Source organism: Lepidothrix coronata, unplaced genomic scaffold, assembly GCF_001604755.1.
Source record: "Lepidothrix coronata isolate B3197 unplaced genomic scaffold, Lepidothrix_coronata-1.0 Scaffold124, whole genome shotgun sequence".
Classification (NCBI taxonomy): domain Eukaryota; kingdom Metazoa; phylum Chordata; class Aves; order Passeriformes; family Pipridae; genus Lepidothrix; species Lepidothrix coronata.
The window spans coordinates 4,045,296-4,070,108 of NW_016690304.1; the positions used below are offsets into that span (position 1 = coordinate 4,045,296).

Consider the following 24,813-nt stretch of genomic DNA (forward strand, 5'->3'; position numbering starts at 1 on the left):
TTAACTCGCTCTCTTGAGGGCAGGCATCCCAGTAAAGGCAGGCAGAAGTTCAGGAAAGCTACACCTCCAGATAACATGAAGGAAAAACTCTTGATATGCAAACATGGCATTACTACAGCCTGACCACGGGCTCCATGGAAAGAACAACAGACTGATAGCACAGGGCTGCGTGGCCTCCTTGGGAGATACAGCCCAGGCTCTCAGCTGAAGCCTGTGTGAGTCTCTGAGCTCACTGCTCGGTTATCCTGTTTGCTGGCATTCAGCAGTATCCAATAAAGTCTTCTAGGTCTGAAGTGTTCTGTCTATAAAAGCTTCTGAGGGACTAAAGTGACGTCACATTCCCACAGAGTCTGTGGCCTTGTTTGCAGTAGGGAAAGATGGATGGATGGACGGATGGATGGACGGATATCTTTGCTGAACTCCCAATATGCTGACCTGGGGGGAGAAGGTGCTGTAGATGGCAGACCTGGTCCTGGCTCTCCAGTACCCTGGAGGGCTGGGACTTCAATGTCCTGGTGCCTGGCTCCTGGGATACCCTTGCCAGCCTCAACTCTCACCAAATCATAGAATGGCTCAAGATGGAAAGGACCACAGCAGGTCATCTGGTCCCACCTCCCTGCTCCAGCAGGGTCATTCCAGAGTACATGGCACAGGATTGTGTCCAGCCAGTTCTGGGATATCTCCAGTAAGGGAGACTCCACAGCCTCTCCGGTTGTTCCAGCACTGTTCCAGTGCTCGGTCACTGCACGGTAAAGAACTTCTCCCTCACGTTCAGGTGGAATTTCGCTGTGCGGCAGTTTCTGCTTGTTGCTTCCTGTCCTGTCTCTGGCCATCACCGAGCCGAGCCTGGTCCACGCTCTTGGCACCTCCTTTCAGACACTCACACACAGTAATGCTCTCCCGGAGCGGTGCCTTAAGCAGGGTGTGGGCGAGCCCGACGTGGGTGTTCAGCCGTTTCTCCCACCCAGGGGAGACACCCCGGAGGGGCTGTGCCCGAATTCCCGCAGAGGCACCGGAGGCACGGAGGGGGTACCCCGCCAGCGTCACGTCACCGCGGGGCTGCTTCCCGGGGGCGCGCGGGCGGCAGGTAAGGGCCACGCTCGCCCGGTCAGGGCCGGGCAGGAGGGGCAGCGGGGCGAGTCCCGGGGGGGGCGGGTCCCCGGTGCCCCCGCGGCGGCCGCGGACTCTTTGCGGCGGCGGCCGCTCGCCCCGCGCTCCCGGCGGAGGAAGACGGCGCGCGGCGCCGGTCTCCATGGCAGTGGGGCTGCGTGGGCGGAGTGGTCGGGGCCGCAGCGCGGCGGGCGCGCGCGGGAGGGAGGAGGCGGGCGGGCAGGGAGGAGGGAGCGCGCGCCCCCGGCCGCCCCCGCCCCTCGCTCCTGTTTGTGTCGGGCTGTGGCGGCGGCCGAGGGGCCCCGACCCTGCCGAGCCCCGCAGCCCCGCGCCCGTCCCCGCCCCGCGCCCGCCATGCGCGGCCCCTAGAGCGGCGGGCTCGGCGGCTGGTGCGGTGCCTGCGCGGCGGCGGCGGCCATGGCGGTGGAGACGCGGCCGGAGCTGGTGGGGAAGCGGTTCCTGTGCCTGGGCGGCGAGGAGCCGCCGGAGAGCGGGCGCTGGCGGGCCGGGGTCATCCGCGCCGTATCCCAGCGGGACTCGCACAGCCCCGAGCTGGCGGTAAGAGCCGGGCCGGGGGGGCGGCGGGCCCGGCGTGGCACAGCCCCGGGCGCGCTGCGGGGCCGGGGGTCGCGGCGGCGGCGCCGGGCGGGCTCCCCGCGGGACTGCGGCCCCGCCGCCCCCGAGCCCCGGCCGGGCAGCCGCGGGGGGCCGGGGCCGGCCTGGCCGCGGGGGGACGGTGGGGCAGCCCCCGGGGCGGCGGGGGGAATGCGGCTGGTCCGGGGCATTGCGGGAGCTGCCGCCGCGTAGCGCGGACCGAGCGGGTCCGGCGCGCTGGTGAACGCTGTTATTAAAAGAATGTCATTGTTTCCCTCGCTTTCATGTCCGCTGTCACTGTTTTCCTAAGGGGTGTAGGAATGTGCGTGGAGGTTAGCGAAGGAGCCAGGATATGCTCTGTTGTGCTCAGACACAGTCTCGCTGTAGGAGGGAAACACGGCCAGGATTTCCTTGGGTTGGCGTTCTGAATGCATAATCTGGAAAATGGAGTTTTATTGTGCTCCCCGGACTTGGTCGGTATTTTGTTCGTGAATTCCGCAGTCACAGGAGTGCCGTGTTGCTGCTGTGCTTGTCTCCTTCCATGGTTTTGTGTTATTTAGTGCTTCTGAAAGCACATTTAAAAATACCATGACTATGTAAATGGGCATTACGTAGGCTGAAAAAAGGAATCACCGGACTGCGCTGGGCAATCCATATTGCTGCTGGCAAGGGGGCGGCGTTCACAGCCCGACAAGGATCGGGGTGGAATGTTGCCTTTTTTTACAAACTCATCAAGCAAACAATTGCCTGGTTGTGGAGATTATCGATTGCTTAGTTCGAGAAGTGTGAATCACAAAATTAAGAATTCCTGTTCTCAGGCTTTAAGCTTTGTTTTAGAAACAGAATGTGGCACTTGAGATGCTACTTTTTTACTATAGCGAGGGTTAGGGTTTTGGTGGGGGTTTTTTGTATGTTGTTTTTGATATTTTTTTTCTTCTCCCCATTCTCGAGCTATAATTCAAGTAGCATTCTGTTCATGCCCTTCTTTATGGCATGGTTTATGTTTCCAACCTTTGGCTATATGTGAGAATCGTCTAGAATGCTTTATTTTTAGAACGTATTTTGGATGTTATTCTTGCAGGGTAGTATTCTCTAGAATCTGTATACAATTATGGAAACACTGAGTAAGGTCTGAGGAGGTATTTACTAACACTTACAAGCCAGAGCCATAATTTGTAAACTCTAAGGGCAGAGCTGACATAAAGAGAGAGGGTGCTAAACGGAGGTATTCAGGGGCTGTATCTGGTCTGTTTAATGGGTGGTATACGGAACTTGCTGTTCTTCCTAACTTTGGTATCTGAGTGTTTATCTCTTCAGATGCTCTTTCCTTACAATTTTTGGTAATTTAAGGAAGAACTGTCATGTCACAGCTGGTTTCTGAGGCAGGATGACTAAGGGTGTGCTTATGTGTCGTGGTGGAGCGCCATTTGGATAGATCCAAACTACCTGAGAAGCAGGATGGATGCTCCAGCTGCACTCCAGCCTGGGTGCAGTGCAGTGCTACCGTGGCCATGTTCCTGCTGGTATTTAGGCTGGCTACACAGCGCTGCATTATGCTGTGGAGATGTCCTCTTAGGAGTGCTGGAAGCCTGGGAAGGTTTGGAAATACTGTCCAGGTCTAACGAGTCCCAGACTAGTATTTAACTACTGGAGCGTCATTGCCCCCTTTAAGGTGGAGTATTTGGTTTTCATGTCACCTGTTCTCTGTCCCCAAGGCACAAACCAGTATAAATCACAAAGGGAGTGGGTAGAGTCAAAAATTATAAGGTTTCTTTTAGCAACAGGTAGTTTCTGTGTGTTAGTCTCTCATTGTGCATTTGTAATTATCTTCTTGCTAGTTGATATTTGCTACAATGAGTATCCTGTCCCCTGCCCCCAGCAAAGCACAAGGACTCTTTTCTGGTAGTCCTGTTCCACGTGTGCTGTCCTAGCTGGGGTGAGTGCTGCTCTTATCCTCCCATGGCTTTTGTTTTGAGGTGGCCATCTCTGTGAAAAGCTCCAGACCCTTCTGCTCCCCGTCACTGGAGTGGAACGGTAATTCCTGCTGACAGTTTCATTGCTGCCCACGGGGTGCAGCATAAAAATGTGGGAATTGACTTTTTGTCAATTTTGTGTCTTCCTGCTCCCCCTGAATGGGATGGATGGTGGAGAAATACAGGAGCTGCCCTGAACCACAGCACAAGAGGAGGGCAGCAGGCAGCATTTTCAATGTGATTTGCAGCTGGCTGGAACTGAGTTACCTTTTAATCCTGGCTTTGGAAGGAAGTATAATTTACAGTGGCTTTGTATCTTTTCTTAATAAGCGTGAAGCTCCCCCCCCCAGTCAACTTCAACCACTTCAGGAACAGGGAGAGGTTTGAGGAAGGCTACCTTCTCCTGCTCTGTGGAAGTTGTCGTCCGAGAGCCCTCTTCTCAAAAAACCATGAAGACGAGGAGGTCATGGCATTTGGTGCACTCCTAGAGGTGCAGAAGGATCTCCAGCTGGGTGCACCCAGCTTCAACCCAGTCACAGCGGGTGCTGCCTCCTGCTTGGCACCACTCAGGGAGGGGAGGGGATGGAGCTGATGGGATGTGAAGGCGGGTTTGAGGGCACGACAAAGAGCTGGGTGTTAACAAAGGTGTGAGAGCAAGCCTGAGTGTGGGAATAGGGGAATAGATGGGCAAATGGGGAGTTTTATGGGGTGCAGGAGCTCGAGGAGACACAGCAAGCTTAGAGGCAATGGTTGTAATTAAGGTTAAGTGGCCACAGGGCTTGCAGGAGCAAATCCACAGGAAACCAACCTTCATTAGTCTTGCTGGAAACAGAGCTACTCCTTAAATCAGGAACTCCAGGCCTGAAGGATGGACTGGCTGCTCTCAGCCTGGGAGCAGGGAAATAAAGAGTCCAGTTTTCAATTGCTGCTAGATTTGTTTCGTGATTGTATTTTCATAGCTAAATTAATGATTATTATCATAGCTGAAATTATTGTCCTGGTAAGAAAAGGTAGAAAAGCACTCAGTTGTCTAGATAGATCTCTCCTACTACATGAAAGTATATTAAATGAGTCTTTCCTTATACTTTCCATGATTGCAGCATGGAGGATATGTAGAGTCTCTTTTTTGTGTGGTTCCCCCCCAAAAATGCATTTATTTATTTATTTATTTTATGGAAATTTTGCCTTTCTCAGCTTTCCTAATAATTTACCACTAGTGGGGAGTATGGTGAGAACAACTGGCAGTGGTTGAGAGTGCTGTTGGTCTCCTGGAAGAACAATGCTCTCGCCATCCCATGCACATCCTCTCTGCCAGGATTTGCCTCTTTCTTAGTTATCCTGTAACGTTTACAGATGTTGTAAACACCTGATACACAGGTACAATGTGTGCAATGCATAACATTTAATCCAGGAGTTTTCTTGCTGACTTCCACATTCTTAGTCACAACTTTATAGTTAGACCTCTTGATTCTTCTTTCTTGGACATTCCTGATGCATGCAAAGCATTTATTTAAAATAAAGATAACAAGGACTAAAATTTCATATACTTAGGTGTTCATGTGTATATATGTGTATGTGTTTCACTAGCTGTTGAGAGAATTCATAACTATTTTTCAGCTTAACAGCTGGTGTTATTAAAGGAAGCTGGGAACTATGTTTTTCCTTACTGCTGACTGCCTGGAAAAGCCTGAGTGCTGCTCTGATTGCAGTGATAACTCTGGGCAAATAAAGAAATGGCCAAGAGGAAAGAGGTGGAGTCAATGCCATATGATCTCCCTGGTCTTCACTGTCCCTCAATAATTGCTTTGTGGGCCACAGATTGCAAACTCTGTAATCACTCCTGAAAAGATTTGACATGGTGATGGCAGAGGTGTTTTTCTCTATTGTGCTTTAAAAAATTATTATTTAGAGGTGTAATTATTAAAATATAAATCAAATTATTAAAATTTCACCTCAAAGTTCAGTGACTTTTCATGGTCCTGCAGTTGTATATTGAATATAGGCATGTATTCCGTTGTATATTTTCACCACATGAAAGAGAAAATGGAAATAAGCTTTTGAACATCTAATGTGCAACTCTCAGTAAAAAAGTTGGGGTGATTTGTAAGTTCATGTTCATTGATGCACAAATTTTCCTGCCATGATGTCAGTGGATTGGAAGACAAAATCAGGAACTGAGTTGGTAGCCTTTAATGTCTTGTAATGGGCAGATGTGCATAGGGAAATACATTGTGGCAATAAATCACAATGCTAGATGTTATTCATAAAAACCTAAATATTAATGAGAGTTTGAAGCAGCTGTTTGGTTTTTTTAATTATTATTTTATTTACAGTAAAGCTAGTAAGGTATAGTGCTGGAAACAATACATTGACGCTTTTCTGAATGGTATTTTTTTGGTATCTCATCTTTGGTAATTTACAGACAGGGAATTGTTAAAAATTCAGTATGTCTGGTAAAACCATTTGAAGAGAACAGCAGCAGATTTTGTCTATTTTAATTGAATTTGCCTTCACTTAATGGTAAAGTGGAAGTTCACAAAATGTAATGGAAACTTGCCAGTACTTTTACAGTTAATATGAAAATAATTTCAAAACATGTCTGATAACTTGAAAATAAGATATTTTAGACCGGTACTCCATGTGCTGATAGTTTCTCACTGCAAGATGAAGTTAAATTTGCCTTGACTGTGTGTTGAGCTGCTCTTACCTAGTCTTTTTACGACCTGTAGTTGTTTTAGTCTTCCTGCTTCTGCATTCCCAAATTTTCTGAATGTGGTCTGGCTTTGTCGTAGGGCACAGAATGGCACTTCTGTGGGTTGCGCTTGGTTTCTGCCATATATTGATTTTCAGTGCAGTGTGTTGCATGTTGTCCTCTGTTTCCCTTCCCCGAAGGTAGTGTTAATTTTTTGAACACATTTGAGCTAATCTGTTTAAAAGTGAAACTTTTTTGTCCATTCCTTATTTTAGAAGTACGATCTCTGCAGCTTTGGCTCTTTAGCCTTGAAATAAACTGGAAGATGCAGAAAAATAGTAAAGTTATTGTAGAAAGTGAACAGACAAATGTGCTCTAAACTAGTTGTGCATAGGTTGGTGTTGGTTAATGAAATTTAAAAATGCTACATGTTCCTGTAGTAGCATCTGGGTTAAAGATGAAGAGCAGGTTGTTAGTGAGGAGCCTGTCACATTATTTACTCCAGCTATTGGGGACGATGCTAAAAACATGCCAGAGTTTATCACATCACTGCTGCCTCTGAATGAAGGAATGTTGTTGTAGGATGTGTTTTGTGCTGTGTTTTGAAGTTGGTTTGAAAGGAGTGGGAGAAGCTCAAAGTGCAGCAGGGATTCAGACAATCTTCATTGTTTCTGCTGTTCTGTATCAGCGTCGATGCCAACAGGAATCTTGTGGGTTTGGGGCACGTCAGCTGGGCAATCTTTTCTTGGTTCAGCAGTAAAGAAAACTTCCTATTTCCTTTCAGTGTTGCTAGTAAGATTGAGCTTGTCATCCTGTGCCTGTGAATGTCGCCTCATCTGTCTGCCAGGGTCAGTTCAGTCAGCATTCAGGAAGGAGGATCTCTGTCATAGTAATTGGACAAAGAGATCAAACACAGGAGTGTTCCTACAGAATTGACTGCAAGGATTCAGTGCTTTATACTCTGCCCTTCCCTCCTCTTTGCTTTTGTACGAAAAGAAAAATATTATGTAGATTGAGAAGTAAATATACTTGCACTGATGGATTTTGAGTGAAGTTCATTTGAATGTGAAGATTGCAAAGAGAATTCAGGTGTCCCAAGCTAGGGATTAATCACTTAATTAATTTGCTGCATAGTTGCAAAGTAAGCAATAGTGAACAAAATCTGGAAAAAGGAAGGTTTGATCCTGTACTTAAATCTTTCAAGAGGCTCTAAGAAAGATATATCAGATATTTTCTTAATCAAAAAAGCATTTGCTTTTGCCTTTTATATACCGTGCATACAAATAATATATTATTCCACATTTGCATTACCTCAGACTTTTCTTTTTCCAGAACTCTGTGTGAATCTTTGGAGCTGTCTCAAAAGGACATGGCATAGCCATCATAAAGAGTTGTAAAGAATGAGTAACCGTATTATAAGAAGCTGTTCTTGCTATGCACGTACCAGGATCTCTAAACCTGCTTGAGAGCAGCAGAACTCTTGTGTAACGTCAAACTGAGCCAATTGTAAAAGTGGTACTTCTGAAATTTGTCCAAAAATAAGCTCAGCCTTCTTCTAATCCCGCCATCAGTGAATTGTAGAGCTGCTTAGTTCCTCAGCGATCTTGAATCTCTGCTGGGATCATCAGGCTTGACTTTCCCTTTCAGTTGGACTCAGTAACTGCTGCTGCTTTTGCTGAAAAGAAGTGCTGAGGATCTGAGAGGTTCACCTGGAGTTGGCAATAAGGTGTTTGTGTGGGAGGAGACACCCCTGTGACGTGCTGTGCTTGCCCACTGTTGTACTTTGGGCATCCCCGCTCCGTTTTCCTACAGGGATGTTTGCCCTCCTCACCCTGCTGGGTGTAAGGACTGAGGCCTGCTCTGCTTGGACCCAGCTTGTTCTTGGAAACCGGTGAAGAATTCCAAGCTAAACTGATGCTGTGTTGTTTCATGATATTGATTCCCCCAGAAAGTTAGTATTGTTAGTGGTACACGGGAATAACATCAACTGTCATGTTGTGAGACAGAATGAGAGCAGGGGAACCAGAGGAGCCTCGGGGATTTTGCTGGGTTTTGCTTTCTAGTAATTTTCTTAAAAATATTTTTATTTTACTTGTAGCAGCTGTTGCTACTTTTCAGAATTAAGTGGAATGGAGCAACTTGATCTGCTCCTGGGGAAGTTGCCTCCATGTACGTGCAGCAGCTGCCTTTGAGCTAACTCATGTACCCTGTTCAGAGCTTCATGGGCACAAAAGATGAAGGGTAAGTGTCAAAGCTTTTAGCTTAACCCTCCAGTGGCTATGTTTTTAGAAGTTTTGGAGACTGTGGTTCCACAGACATTTCTCTTGGTGGCACTGCTGGCTTAATTTTTTTTTAACCCTGAGCAGTTTCCTGATCCATTCACCATATGGCACTCCAGGCAGTTGTACTGAGGCTGAGGAGGTGGTGTGGGATCAATCCCAGACAAATGGCTGAGGGTGGGAGCAGCTTAAACTGGCACTGTTTCCAGGAGAAATGTCTCTGGACCACGGCCTGAATGAAGTAGTTGAAAACTGGCTCAAATACCTTTGACGGTTGTGTTCACTGTAACTAGTAAATGTGTCCACCTGTAATGCAGGGATCTTCTGTTGCAGTTGAGTTAATGATATTTATTCACTTACTATAATTTCTGCTTTCCGCTGAATAAGGAAATACATGTTCAGAATAGCCCATAACATGACCATTTGATGTCTGGTGATACTATACTTGTTTGGAAAAGCAAGTTTTGGACGAACAGATGTGGAATTAAATGCTTTGAGGGAAACTTAAGCATCTGTATGTTAAAATGCATACACCTCTGACTCAGCAAAGTATTGCATGTAATACTGCATCTGTATGAAGATCTTTTTGAGTGTTCTGAACAGCCATGTACCTGATGCAAATGCTGAAATGATTGAAGTTAGGCTGCACTGCAGGTGACTTAAGCAGACACTACTGACTTATTATTTGGGTTGACTCACCGTGGTTTTACTTTTTTGCTAGGGGAACAGGGCTCTTCAATCAAATGATGGTTTAAAATCTGAATTATGATTGCTCTGTGAAAGAGAGAGCACTTGCTGAGTCATTGCCAGGTGGCCCAAGTCAAGTCTCTTCAGTCCTGCACCTCTGGTGAGGAGGGGCTGGAAAGCTGTACTTTGGAGGAGTGTTGGTGAGGATGGGGTCATTTCAAAATATTCCTCGAGCTTATTTCCTTATTTTTTGCTGATCTTGGCTTCTCTCCTTTCCTGAAACACAGAATGTAAATTGCCTGCCTTTCAAAAACAAACAAAACAACCCAAAAGCCAAAGTCAAGCAGACAAAAAAACTTGTTGGGGTAATCATAGGATATATGTGATCTACTGTTCAGTTAGTGTAGAAAATCTTGGAGAGAGGGTGCCAGGAAATAGGAGTGCAGTTAAGATTTCACTGGAGTGAACTTGACTTGACTGGAGTTTGTCATTAATCTTTAGTTTTTTTCAGCCTTGGTCTTCATCAAAGACAGGAGAAAACCTGTGCAACCAAGACCTGTTGTGAGCAGTTGGTAGAGGAGGGTTAATGAGCTTTGGGCTGTGGACCCATGGTGAGATTTAAAGAGATAGGAGCCAACAGTGGTCTAGCTGCTGACATTTCAGTCCAAAATACAGAAGCTGATGTAGTTGAAGACTGAATTGAATGAGGTACTGTGGTCTTAAGAGCTGTTGTTGCGGTGCTTGGCTGTCATATCTCTCCAATTCCTCAGGGTTTTCTTCTGGAGATTTAGAGCTCAGAGACTTCACCCAGCAGAGGTCTTTGGGTTTTGTAGCCCTTCCTGGATTTTCTCTAAATGAATTAGTAGGAAATCTTTTTGAATCTCTGTGAACTTTTCAACATCCTGTGACAAAGAAGGGTCAGGCTTTGACTGCGCTTCCTACTCGGGGTTGCCTTCTCTTGTTTCAGACACGCTTTGGTCCCTGCCTTTTGTGTGCCACTCATGATTTTATTAGCTCTGCTCTGCTGCTCCCTGCTCCTCTCTGGAGCTTATAAATGTGGCAATTTTCCTTTACTGTTTCTTAACCCAGGAGACAGGAGGTATCTGTTCTGTCTGTCAGTCCCTACTAACCCTGTCCAAATAAATGTCTGTTTGAACTAGATTATTCCACAGAGTGTGCAGTTCACTGCATATCTTAAATGACTGTCTGCACCAAGATGTGTATCTTCACATTGTTTCCTTTCTGAACGTTGTTCTGAACAGATTTAATTTAATACTGTCAAGTTGTGGTTTAAATTTTTTTTTTTTCAGGCAATAAAGTAACCTTATAAACGAGTTTTAAATTATAAAAATTTATTTCTCCAGTGAAGTATATAGTTGGTTTTTCAGTTATGGTAACAAAATTGTCTAATGCAGGTGCAATTTATGTTTAGTATACCCAGATGTTGGTCAAACCTTGGTGTTGATCTATTTAATAACAGTTAAGCAGCGAGTAAACCTTTAAATAAAAAAAGAGGTGGAGGTGACAACTAAATATTTCTGGCTTGCTAACTGTTAATCCAGGTGTGCTGTCCTAAATACACCTGATCCTCCTGTATACTGTCATATTTTAATGTTTGTATATAGGTCAGAATGTGATATGGGAGTATTTTTAGATAATGTCATGACCGCTTCTGAATTTAATAGGTAGCTTTGCTCTGTACTGGGGTACTTGCCTCCTTGTGCATCATCTTGTAAAAGACAATAAATTTTGACTCAGAGAAATTTCAGTTTGTGTTTATAAATAGAAAATGTTTCGAGTGCTGTACTACTTTGCAGCATATTTTTTCCTTCAGAAATTTGTAGTATAAATTAATCTTTTTTTTTGTTACCTGTAGCTTTTTACAAGATTTCAATTTAGCAAATCAGGCCTAAACTAGATATATAAATGAAAAACTTTGTTTAATAAATGATTAATTTACTAACTTTCTAATTCCATCAGATGATTTATTTGGAAACTGAATACAGTACTTTAAATTCAAAATAAAAAACCCTTAACCATCCTTTATTAAAGATATGGCTTTCTGTTGACTCTCAGAAACATGGCTTGGTGACACTATTCAATTTTTGTTAGTTCTGTAATAGGGTCTTTCCTAGGTAACATGACATCTGTGTGTCATGTATTTCCCTCTGTCGGTTTTTTGGACAATGAATAGATTTCCTGTTACCTGATATTAATTTTTTGTTTTAATTTAACTTTTTAATGCATTTGGGCGTGGCTCATGTCTCAATAGCATGGCAAAGGTGATCACCGCTCGCTTGTATTCTGTTTATCACATTTGAAATTAAGGTTGCCCATATGTTACTCTTCTGCTAAAATAATGGCAGAACTTCGTGAGGCTCTTCAGCTGGTACAAACTTCCCCCGTGTAAGAGGTGTCTCCAGAGGGTTCTTGGATTCTTTGGCAGAGGTAAAAAAGCACATTTTTTTCCTAAGATGTGTTATGTTACGGTAGCTCCCCATTTCCAGGTACCTGGGACTTGTGAGTTCAGGAATGTTTATTGGTCTGTTTGAAAGAATTGAGTGCTCCGGTGGGAATCAGCAATTCGTTCTTTGCCTGTGTTTTTCCTTCCTTTCTTACACAAGTCTGGTTTTGGTCTTGGCCTCTGCTTTTAGAAGTATGTCTTCAGTTAAGAAGAGGACAATGTAAGGACATGCAGAATGGCCCTTGGGAATCTTAGGACTGAATTGGCTAGTATTTGGAGACAGGATAGAATGGAAAACAACTTTTTTTCCTATTTTTTTTTTCCCTGAAAACCTTTTGATCAGTTCTTGATCTTTCTTGAATCAGTTCTTCTTACGACAAGACTGGGTGGGCACATCCAGAAAAATCGATCAGCAGTGGAGGCAAGGAAAGAAGAGAGGACTGTGATGGGTTTGAATGGAAAAACCCACAGATAGTTTGGTGTAAATTGACAGAAGGAGGGCTTTTGTCTGTACAAAAGCCAGCATCCCTTCCTGGGAGGCTTCTGACTCCACTGCCTCCAATCTCTTACACAAGGAAATACAAAGAAATTTGTAAGTAAAAGAAGTCTAAATGTTCAAGTTCAGTACCTGAATTGGTAGTTTTACTCAAAGCCATGTAAACTCAGAAAAACAAAATCTGAAAAACGTTGATTATTGAAAGGCAGAGCACAGAGATGAAGCTGGTATTGCTATTTAATTAATCACAGCTTGGGCCATGTGCAGTTCTTGTTCCTAAGGCTGTATCAGTTTGGCATTGTTCAGGTTAATTGTAGAACTGAGCTTTTTTTTTTTTTTTTTTGGGGGAGAGGTGGAGTTTTTTTTTTTTTGTGGTTCTTCTTAATTGCTCTGTTTCCTTCTCTTCCCAGGAGTTAGCTGTATCTCCTTGTCAGATCTTCACTGGGAGGGAGACTCATTTGTAGGATAGCAGGCCTGTGCTGCTCTTTCCTTGGGACTGCATAGGATGGAGAGCCTGAGCACAAACCCTGCTTAACTGCAAGGTATTTGGAATAGAGAACTGTAGGCTGGCAGTCTGAGTTCCGTGGAGGATAACACAGCAACATAATTCTGGGAGGTGGAAAGTTAGGTCTTAAAAACTGCTTCCCTCATATACCCCGTGGTGGGTTTGGAGTACCTGTGGATCCCGGAGCAGTGGTTCTGAGTGCGTCTGTGATAACGCTCTCCTGTTGTCCCTGAATTTGTGCTGCTTGCTTGGCTGCCCCCTCAGCTGATTTTTAACTAAGGCTGCTGTTGAATTCTGTTAGTTATGAGAGCTTAAACAGGCAGGTAGCCTTGAAGGGGATTAGCTTATCAGATGTCTAGTAAAGTGCAAACTCTTTCTGCAGCTTCATCCACCCTCAGGCTATTCAATCTCTCTACAGTGTGATCTTATTGTCTGAACCAGTGAGGCTACAGAATTAACCCTTCCCTTCAGTATGGAGGAGTTGGTGGTTTTTTCGTTTTGGACCTTAGAAGACAGTGATGTCTAACTTAAATATGTGACTGTGTTACTGAAATCTCCTTTTAATTAATACCAGGTGTTTTCTTCATTGCCTCAGTGTTGGCTTTGCCCATATCCCACACCTTTCTTTATTGGGCCTGTCAGCTGGGCAGTGGCAGCACGAGGTTTGGAACTGCAGCCAGCTCACCCTCAGTAAAGTGTATGGATTTGTAAGGCACTTGTTTTGCAGACCTCACAGGAAGTTCATGTGTGGACAGAAACTTCCAGATCTTCTGAAATTTGGCAGTAGCTGAAAGTTAACAGGGAAGTCTTAACTGGAAAGCATCCTTAAAAATTAATATCCATATACACGTTGAAATAGCAGTAGAAAGTAATAAAGAATTGTGTGGTAATGAGATATTGCCTACTAGTGCTGGTGTTTATGGTGATAAAAGCTAGAGGCATTTCATAAGAAAATTGATGTATCTGCTTTGCCAGGCACTTGCAAACTGCCACTGTAGTCCTTGTGCAGTGGAGTGTGCAGGACTCAGCTCTGCCCCGGTTTATTGGCATTGCTGGTGGGCAGAGGAGAGCTGAGGTTGTGGGTTCTGGGGTGCACAGCCCTTGTGGTGGTGGTGAAGGGTGCTTTGGGGAGCAGTAACGATGGACTAGGGCAGGATGTGCTGTTCAGTTGTGCTTTGAAGTATGTTTCTATTTCTCTATTGGTTGCTTCTATATAGTCCTACTAACTGTTGCCCAACACTTTATTAACATCATTTAAAATGGAAAGTACTTACTCAGATATTCTAGTGAAAGATTTTATTAACAATCTAGAAGAAAATAAAGTCCTGTTGTAGCAGTCATGCCAGATGGGTTAACAGTCTGAAGGCTGTGACATTGGCTCCAACTTGCAGGGGTTTATAACTTAAAATATGTGTGTATTATGGGAAATGCACACTTGGGGAAAAGAATACAGTAAAGATTTTTCTACAGGCTGTAATGTATAGAAGTAATTTGCAAAGAAATCTTTAAACATTTTCGTAGAGCACTTAATATCACAGTCCTTCCAACTAAAAAGCATTGTTGAGGTGCTGTGAAATGAGTGCTGTAAAATAATATCCCCCTGCACCTTGCTGCATTCTGTGTTTTTTCTTACCTTCTAATTTTAGAAATATCAAAGCACCAAGGTAGCCAGCATGAGAAAATCAGCCATGATAAGTGTTATGCAGGGAGAAGGTGTCTTACTGTCCTGTAAGTATAAATAGCAGAAGATTAGACTGTTCTCTCTGGATGTGTGAGTCAAAATTATTGACACTGCTTTCAGTCTTCTCTCATCCTGTGCAAAGCACTCAATCTGATGGTGACCAAGTATTGTTTAGCATTTCCTGTTCCCTGCCTGTCCCACTGATGAGCTATATTTTAATTTCTCTTTATTGCATCTTTCTATGGTCAGAGTGCTTCAGGGTTCTCATAATCATCTTGTCCTGGCCTCACAGTTGGAAGGCTTCCAGTAAACCTCCCTTCCCTCAGGAAATAAGATATAGTTAGCTAACTAATAACTTTCATTTTTAGTGTGAAGAACAAACCTACTGAAACTGCTGAGTTCTCATTTTAAAAAAAAGGACATAAAGGCTGTTTCTGGTAGCATTATATGGTTACACAGGTCTGTTGGCTCTGGTTCTGTAGGTAATAAATTGATTTAGTAGTGATGTATTTTTGCTGAAGATGATCTGAAGGATTGTGGGGCAGTTAACTTAAAAAATGAACTTGTGTTTATGGTTTTGGTTGTCTGAAGGTGCAACTGGAATGTTCTGGGGTAAACAGACTGTGGATTGCATGATAAACTTGTGCGAGCTCTGGAGCTGCTGAGATCCCAGCTCCTGTGTCCACGCGGCTGTGTTGAGCTGAAGGACCCTCTCTGAGCAAGCCCTCGGTGTGGGAGGTGCTGTGCAGACACGAGCAGGGTTTGGGAAACCTGGAAGGACAAGGAGCTGAAATGAGGTTACAGTGACGCAGTGTTTGTGTACAGCAGCCAAACCTTCGGGAACTCTTGTGACAGAGGAGAGGTAGGAGAGGTTTCTGAGGTGTGACTCTACTGCTGTTCTTTGGTTATGTCTGTCAAACGTGAAGGACAGCCAGGGATGAAACCCAAAGGTGGCAGGCTGAAACGGATTTTTTTATTTTATTTTTTTAAGTAACCAGTGACGGGTTTGAACTGTGGATCAGAAGTAGGACTTGGCATTTTGTAGCTGAGTCTGAAGACTTTGAAACCAAAATCCCAGACATTAGTAGAGAAAGGAGGCAAAATGATGTCCAAAAGACAGCTATTGTCATTGTGATGTCGTTGAACAATTACTGTGTGGCAGCACTGTGAGAGGCTGTGTGTGAGCAGAGTCCTGTGAAGTTCACAGGGAAAAGTGATGTAATAACTGAAGTAATAGCTTAAATATAAGTTTGAGGGTATGGACCTTGGAAGAGTTCACAGAAACAAATAGCATTGGGATGAACACTGAAAGTTCTGTCTTAAGCACATTGTGCTTGATGGTGCAAACTGCATGTGTCACTTAGGGAGTTTTAATGGCTTTTGTGACCCTAATCATAGGGTTGTGCTAAGCAGTCTGATTCAGCTCCTGTTTTAAGTACATTCTGGATTTTTCTCCCCCCAACGCAGAGAATGTATTTTTCATTTCCATCACACATCTTGTTTCTGTGGTATGAAACTCAGGAAATAATTTTTGAAATGGATTAAACTAGTGACTTTTGAACCGTGTGCAGATAATTTGTGGTCTAGAAAATGAAGTGGTAAGTGGAACCAGGTATTTCTACTGAAAGTTTAAGGGAGTATTGATCTTGAAGTTTGAATGCTAACAATAGCTTTTTAATCCTCAGGGCTTTGGAATCGCTTTATTTGAATGTTTTTCTGATGTTTTAGTAGGCCCACCATCATTGACATCTTGATGACAGGAGTTGATTGTAACTTGAATTTCCAGCAGGCTGTTTCATATATCAGTTGTGATGCTGGTTGTGTTTTGTTATAGATGTGGCAAAGACCCCTTGGTTTTTGCTTTATTGTGGAGCTTTGAATAATTGGGAATGACAGAGGAGTTTAGTAATAATCAAATTAACCTGGTTTGCCTAAACATGTAATAGTTGAGATCCTTTTTCTGTGAAGAACTGACTGATTTGTCAAGATGTCAAATTGGTCACAAGCCAAGCTAATCACTTCTGTGGGCTGCATCATGAAAGACAGAAGAAGTGCTCCATATGTTCTGATTTGTACTCATTCAGTTTTGCCTAACAAAATTTTAGGTGCTAAGTAGGGTTTGTGACACCTTCTTGTTTTAACATCTCCAACCTGTGAAAGTGGTAAAACATGGTGAAATCTGGACTGTGCTGTCATTAAATGCCCTCATGATTAAGTTCTTAATTCTCCCACAAGAGGACAACCTTACAGAGTTGGTAGGGGAAGCAGCAGCAGGGGTGTGCTTGCAGTCCTCTGAGCTTTTATGCTTCTTGAATTGGTAGGGAATAATCATCCTAATTTGATAGATTTAGAGCTACAATGAATATTTTATATTGACCAAGTTATTGGAATGGTTGACTGTGTGAACATATTGGTTTAGTTTAATGGGAAAGAGGAGGTGGAGGTGTCTAGGGAAAATAGGCAAGAACAGAAAGAATTTTGTGTCTTGGCAAGGAATTTGAGTGCTTTTAAGCCAGTGACTCTGTCATCTCTTGGTGTTTTTTTTTTCCTTTGCTTTTTTTGGTTTCTTTGTTTTTAATTAAGCCTACAGGACTGCTGTTGTAAAAGAAGATTTTTTTTAAATATTTTTTTTTTCTTCACATTTTCAACTCCCACTCACAAGTGTGGGTTGTAATAATTCAAGGATTCAGACTGAGATGTAGGAGTCCTGAAAATGGGTGTGCCTGATAAAATCAAGATAGCCTTAAGTATCACCACAAGATGTTAAAATAGACATTCTCTAGGCTTATTTCTCAGTCTTTCTGTCGTTGTGCTTAAATAAAGGAAATCAGTTTGGTTACAGGTTCAGAGAAAGACCATCTGTAAGTACCAGTCAGTAAACAAGGCAGACCCAGTAGGTGATGAACAATGCTCCTGATGTTTATCAGGACTTTGCCAAAGAGGGATTGCATGGATGGGTAAGTTCTGTTGCAGCATCTGGGTCCCCGGAGGTGGATGTGCTGAACCCTGAGTGAGAGCAAAAGTTAGTTCTCTAACTAAACCCAGCTTCCGCTTTTCTTCAGTTCCCTGCTCAAGGAATTGGTGAAGTTTTTGTGGCTTATACTGCTGTGATGGGAGGGAGTCCACCTTTGTAAGGTAGAGCCTTCATGAACCTTTAGCAAACGTGTTAAGAAAAGATGGGAGCCCTTGAGAGACGGGCACTGTTGTGTGACTTTTTAAAAGGTAGGCAAACCAAGCTTCAAAGGTAAAGAAACCATTATTAAATGTTTTGGTGTAGGTGGTGGGTAAAAACTAGACATGCTTTTCAGCATCCGAGTCTTTGAAATGGAAGCAAGGGGGATTGAGGGGATGGGAAGAGGGAGTGAAAGAAGTGCTAAAATAAGTTTATTTTCCAGGGAGAAAAAAAAGAAAAAAGGTAGTTTGTTTGGAACATGAAGAGGGGAGTAAAATAACTGCCTTTGTGGCACTTTACTGAGTTTATGATTTTTGGTGTTCGATGAAGTTTGTTTCTAGACTCATTATTTTTCGGAATGTTTTGTAGGCTTTTCTTGTGGATCAGGGCAGAGAGAGCAGAGATTGTTATTTTCTGAGTGGATGTCCTGCTCTGACAGCTGGATATTTCTGTCCTTTGTAAACGTCTGTTTAATGAGCTCCACTATTACTGGGGCTGCTTAGCTTCCATTAGGCACGTAGTGCGTTGGATGAGGAGTGTCAGATTCTGGAAAGTGCAAGTGCAAGATCCCAGGATTTTGATGTCTGTGTTGCAGAATGTGTTTAGTGTGGTGGCATTAGATGTGCTGGCAAGTCATTGTCTGGCGCTAATGTGGCTGCTAAGCACTGGGACAGAAGCCAGGTTAGTATTTTCTGTGAAAGAGAACTCTGAAAAACAAAAACTGATTCATGATCTTCTGTGCTAGATAATAACCTATTTATTCACTGTCAGTCCTGCTCACAGTTTAATGAGTTATCCTGCACCTGGATGAGCTGTAGGTTGCACTTGTGAGTTTGAATGCTCAGATATTACTCATATTTGTGCTCATGGATCACTCTGTCCAACTTATGTCTAATGTTTTCTTAGCTGGTCTTTGCCTACCTTCCTTCCAGGGGTAGTTTTGCTAATGTGGCACTCTGGGCTAATAAATCTGCTGCCAGTTAAGTACCAAAACTCTTGAGTTTACTTAGGCAAATGAAATGCTGCACTGCAGATGCAAGGCAGCTGCACATCCCGTGTAATTGGCACTTGCTGGTAGATTCTGTTCTGGTTTATTGATGAAACTAATAATAAAAAGGAAAATCTGGGTTTCTTATGTTAGAAATGGCTGTTTATTTGTCAGTGCACTGTATAGGACAGTGAAATTCTGAACCATAGTGCTCAGGACTCCTGGCAATAAAAGTAATCCATTTAGATAATCTAGTAATAATCATCTCTTGAATAATTGAGGCTATGAAGCTTTATTGTATGTCGTCGTGCTGGGTTTTCAAAATGCATTTAATGGAAGCGAATTTGCCAGAAAAGGCATTTAGGCTTGATTTGATGGTTCCTAGTAGTGGATCCATTGTCCTTTGTTAGGGATTAATCACTGTTGATAAAATCCCATTGTATTTCCTGCTGAGAAGCACAACAGGGGGAATGTCAAGGCCTGTGATTCCCCTCTCACTGCTCCACTGCGTGATACCAAATCTCTGCCTAACATTTTTGTGAGTCTCACGTCTGGTTCTTGAACAGAAGCCTTGTGATGAACAAATTGAAAAGTTCATGAGATCTGGGATCCTCCAGTGCTGTCCAGAGGCAGGCTTTTAATGCAAAAGACATGTAGCTAAATTTTCCAGTGAATAATGTGGCAGGTTTTGTTAAAAGTACAGAGCTTTTTGAAGGATGCAAAGCATCAATGATCGATTCTAGTGCTTGGCTTGGTTTTCAAAGTCAACTGTGCTTAGTGTAGCTGAGAATTAATGGAACAGATTTGCAGCCTTTTAGAAAGAAGCTCTGTTCCACAGTTCATCTGGCACTGTCTGCCCCAAACTGGAGCTCACAGGCCGGGAGGAGCCAGAACAACTTTAGGAAAATGGAATGTACATGTTTGCTGTGAGACTTCCTCTTCCCCCTGCGTAATTAATTACTTGGGGATATCAATTGATTAGCATTCTGCTAATGAAAAGCTGTCTGGTGTAGCATTAGGTTTTTGTCATGCAAAGATGCTTTTTTGAAAAAAGTCTCAGATCCTGGCAGCACAGACAGCATTATCACTGTCTTCTCAGCAGATGATTTGTTTGGGTCATGCAAATACACTTTGCCTTCATAAGCGGCAAGGGAGAAGAGACTCAACACAAAAGTTTCTTTCTGTCTATATAAAAATATACCTATCTGTCTGTATAAAAAACTTGGGGACTGCTGACTGTGCAGACATTTTAATGCTGATAAGAAATATTTACTCATGGTTTTAGGCAGAAAATACAAATAAGTAAAAAGAATTTTGAAGGAGCCCCAGACATGACTTTGTCATAGTAGCCTGTTACTATCTGGTGTTTTTCTGTGAACTGTATTCTTGTAATACTTGCAAGTTAGAGTTGTGTCTTTCTCTCTTTGTTAGTAATTTAATTATATGACACTACATGGATTTCCCTGCCTAATTTCAGTAACTTTTCAGCACTCTTCTGCATAATCCTCCTTTTTTTTTTTTAGCATGTTCTTAAAAATGTGAATATCTGAGACAGATGCAGTATTTTAGCTTCAGTCTCAAAAAATGTTGGATAAAGTAACTTTGTTTTCAGTTTCTGATGTTCTCCGAAGTTTCATTAAAGGAGTAGGGATCCACTGTCTCTTGATATGGCAAGGTGCTGTAAATCATTGATGTCTTTTGGTCTCCTGTGTCTGTGAAAGTTGAGCTTTGGGCTCCTAATGAGTTCTGAACTTGATGGGAATGTTGCCAGCATGCTTAACTCCAAGTGCAAGGGAAAAAAATAATACTCTCACAAACACTTCGAAGTTGCCAGTTTTGCTTCTAGAAAAAGAAATGATAGTGAGCTATGCTGGTTTCTTAGGCCTGAGAAAGAAGGTTTATTTGGTGTGGGGGTGTTGTTTGTTTTTTGATATATTTGTTAACATTTACATTTTTCCAGCGGTTTTACTTTTTCTCCCAGAGACAGTGAGTTTCTACATTCAAATCCCCAAACAAAAGTAAATGCCAGAAAGGAGCAAGTTAACACTTAAGCACATGCAGTGTTCTTTTGATGTGGTTGTGACTCCAGATTTATTATCTTTCCTCTTCCACTTCTGTTCCAGGAAGTGGACACCCTCCTACTATCTGCAGTTTTTGTTGTGGAACTGTCCCGATTTGCTTTCCATCCTGACATTTCTTGGTGAGGCTCTGGATATTCCTGGAATTAGATCTCTACATGTGTCTTATTTCTGTATTTTCAAAATATTTCTTGTATGGGTTACTTTGAAACCACGTGGCAAATTTTTGAATAATTTGTCAATTTAAGAACTTCACTAAAAACCTTTTGTCAGTGGTGCTTTACCTTGTTGTTTTCCATCTTTATGCAAACACCCATGTGCATGGACAGCCTTCTGCACTGTTTGAGAGGCTTGGCAGACCAGGGCCAGCTGTGATCAAACAGACCCTTCCTCTAAAATACATTCCAAACTAAAAGACCCACCTTGCTTGAGAAAGGAGCTCACGTAGCTGGTGAGGTCTCACACTAGGGCTGAACCCTTGAGCCCCTTTTTGCTCTGTGGAGCCTGTGAGCGGGGTGAGAGCAGGGGAACAGGATGCACAGCTCCAATGCTGTGCACCAGCTGCAGGAAGGACGTGGTGAGGACAGTGGGGGGACTGGAGCAGTGCAGTGGCTGCAGCTCCCCTTCCCAGAGCACCCTCACTTCTTTCCCTCAGCACTGGCATTTTCAGCTCTTTCCTCGTCTCACAGCTCTGAGACGCCTGGCGTTGTCTATCCTGTGTTCTGACAATAGCACTGCTGTGATCCAGCCCTTCTCCCCTGTTTTCCTTTAGCCCTTTGTCATCCCGTCTTCCTGGAAAACAGCAGTGACTTTGTATTTCACCAAGGAAGAGTGCACCTGAAAGGACACATTGATACTCTTTGAAATGCCTTTCCAGGGAACAGGAAAAAGTAGGATGAGCTTAATTGATTTGCTTAGATGTGAATAGAGGGTTCCACCTAAGCCACTAATATACTGCAAGTAAAAAAAAACAAACCCAAACCTTAAATCTCAGTCAAAAAAACAAACCACCCGCATCCCCCCTTTTTGGCACTTGGTAAAATTCTCTGCTGTGCCTTGCTTATTAATTATATTATAAACTTCTTACTGATTGCCAGTTTTCTGAAGTGAGGTGCAAAAAAGTTGGAACCATTGTCTTGGCATAAGAGGCTGGCTTTCACAGAGCTCTTTCCAGAGGAAATGGAATCATCATTTCTTCCTAGTGAGAGAACTTTGTTAGGTATGTATGACTTGCATTTCATCTCCCTCCTCGATGTTACTGCAGACTGAATTAAATCTGCACTTCTGCTTTACGGAATATTGTCTGTAAATTGTTTGGCATAAAACATCCTGTTTCCGAAGGACCTGCTTTTAAAGTGAATGTATAGCTAGAAATCTTTTTGAATTTCCAAACAACTCTCATCATAAGTGCTGTATTGCTGGAAACATGTGCCGTGTGGTCTCCATGTAAATCCACGAATTTCTCCCTGAAAGGGAGCTGTGGAGCTGTTCCTGGTGCACTGTAGTACAATGATCTCATGCAGTTGTGATTTAGTAAGCTGTACCAGATTTCAGGCTGTCTGCATTGCAGCCTTTTCGTTATTAATAGTTAATGATATTCTTCTCTGTCTGTAAGCAGATCCTTGCTTTCAGCCTTCCCTCCCCCTCAGTCCTCAGGACCTTATGTTTTGTCCTCCTAACCGGGAGTGGGGCAATAGGTACAGTTGCTTTCGGAGCTGGCAGGGCCCTTCTGCGGGCGGTGGGAGCGGAATTGCTGGAGAACAATGCGAGCTGGGCTGTCTCAGCTCTGTCAGGCTGCGGGCACGATTCCTGTCCCCAGCGCTCGGCTCGCAGGGCAGTGCAGTGCCTGTAGCCTGCTGGTGACCCTGGATTATGTTCTTGTTCATGACATGTCTGCAGCGAGTGCAAGGTTCCAATTATATTTGCCTTCAGGCGGTTCTCAAGAGATGGTGGGGGGAGGAAAGGGCAGGAAGAAGAGAAATCATTTGTGTAACTTAGAAGAGTCTTTGGAAAGACTATTTCAGGGAAGAAATCTGAATTTCCAGTGTAATCCTTGTCTCAGACTTGGAAATCACAAATACAAATAAACGCAAAATTTCGCACTGCCTCTTGTTTTTTTGTTTTGTTTTCTTCACAAACAGAAGTCTGTGAAAGTGATATGGTTTTGTTTTAAAGATAATTTAAGGAGATGCTACATCCCTGAAAAAAAGACAATTTAAATGTACTTTAGAAACAAACAAGACAACAGAACTCTGAACTGGAGCAATGGAAGAGGCTTTATTTTGCCACACGTTTTTCTTTTTTTGCTGACTGAATAAAGTCACCAAAACTCTTTGGCCAAGACGTTCTTTTTCTTTACCCCTGTGCTTGCCTGTTATCTCTTCCGTTTCAATTTACTTCAGCTTTGCAGCTGCTTTTGCTGGTAAGAAATCTCTTTCAAGGCCTGGGGACAGAAAGGCGTGAACTCCTCACATAGCCGTGAATGGGCGATATTGTCACGCCAAATGCATGACAACATAAACTATAATTGAGCCATCAATAAGACTTTGGAAGTGACTGTTCATAGCTTGTCCTGCAAACGGACGTTATTGAAAAAAGTCATTGTGTTTTCAGTTACAAAAACAGTTCTACAAATTCAGTTTGCATTTTCAGCTAGAAGATTTTCCTACTAATAAAAACATCAAAAGCAACATGTGAAGAGAAGGCCTTTCCAAAACTTTGGAACCAGTTGGTCATAACTTCTCGCATCAGCGTTCAGGTGACTGTTTCCGATCTGCATTTTCAAAACTAGTTTAAGTGGAAAGATGTTTGATTTTTTTTTTTTTTCCCTCCCAAATATATTTTTTTTCTTATATCTAAAAGCAACGCATAATGTAGTGGCAGACACCCTGTGCATGGGAGGTTTGGCAGGTTTTCACCAACAGTACACGTAAGGAATTGCATGGGGAGTCTTCATGTCATGGTGCTGTTCACAAAGGCATAAAGGCACTTTAACTGTCAATATGTTCTGCAGTGCTTGGGCAGAGAGTTGGAGTGAACTCATTGTGCCTTGTATTGGGAAGGTTTGTTCCTGCAAACAGTGTGACTGTGATGTGTCTTCATGTAGTTTTATATAAACAACTAGAAATAAATGGCTATGGTGTGTGTCTGGTTTGGCATTTTCTGTTCTGAGGAGAGATCTCTGTCGGTGTTGGGTCCTAAGAAAGCAAAACCTCATTGACTCTCTATTTGAAAAATCATCTAAATTTGATTAAGGTGTCCTGTGGAAGATATACTGAATACTGTCAGTGGTTCAGAACATTTCGGAGACACTTAAAATAGATAAAAAATAGTAATGTCTAGCCAGTTCCCTCCGTGAGATTTTATAGACCGTTCCTCTTGCTGAGCAGGACTCCATCTCTGTATTAGGATACATGGAGTTTAGGGGTGGATTTCTAAGGGTGCATAGACAGAAGGTGAGGGAGCCTTCTGTAGTAAGGTGCCTCAAAGGGGAATAGTAATGAAAGAATTCAGATAGTCACAGAAAACCTATTTAACTTAAAACCAGATACCTATACCCAGCATGTCCATTCCAGCTTAGTAGAACAGAGGGACTTACAGAAGCTTCAAGATGTTCTGCAGAAAGGATGCTGTGGCTATTTGATGGTTTTAATGGATGCCATTCATGCTCAGTTTTTTGTAATCAACAGTTCTCTTTGCTTTAAGGAGATATGACCAGACTTCAATGTTATGAATTCTGTCCCAAAGAAGAAAAGATCTCTTGATTGCAAGTTGCATCTTGTACTGGGTAAGATAAAGAGAACAAGATTCTCTCCTGTGCTTTGTAGCAGACATCAGTGTTACAGTCACTGGGTATTTGGAGTTGCCAACGAGAGAGCACTTCCTAGTTATTGACTTGTGACATGCCCAAATCTAAACCAACTTCATTCAGCAACAGGACACGCAGCTGCTTTTTTACTTTGAGTAGTAGTTGGTACCGCAGTTCTCAATAGCTCTTATTTTGATATGTGGCAAAAAAGTGATCTGCTCTCCTGGCTTGGCCTCCTCTCCCTGTAGCAGTGCTTTTGGTACGTGTCAGCCAGTGGTGTTCCCTC

The 24,813-nt window shown here is 43.2% G+C and overlaps 1 protein-coding gene across 1 annotated transcript in view; it reads left to right on the forward strand.

The window, feature by feature from the left end:
- The first annotated feature begins 1,527 nt into the window (after nt 1-1,527).
- JMJD1C (jumonji domain containing 1C) overlaps nt 1,528-24,813 on the forward strand; it is a 158,130-nt gene continuing 134,844 nt past the window's right edge. Inside the window, exon 1 of the mRNA XM_017826041.1 lies at nt 1,528-1,668. Coding sequence (XP_017681530.1) covers nt 1,528-1,668 — 141 coding nt within the window. The remainder of the gene's footprint in view (nt 1,669-24,813) is intronic.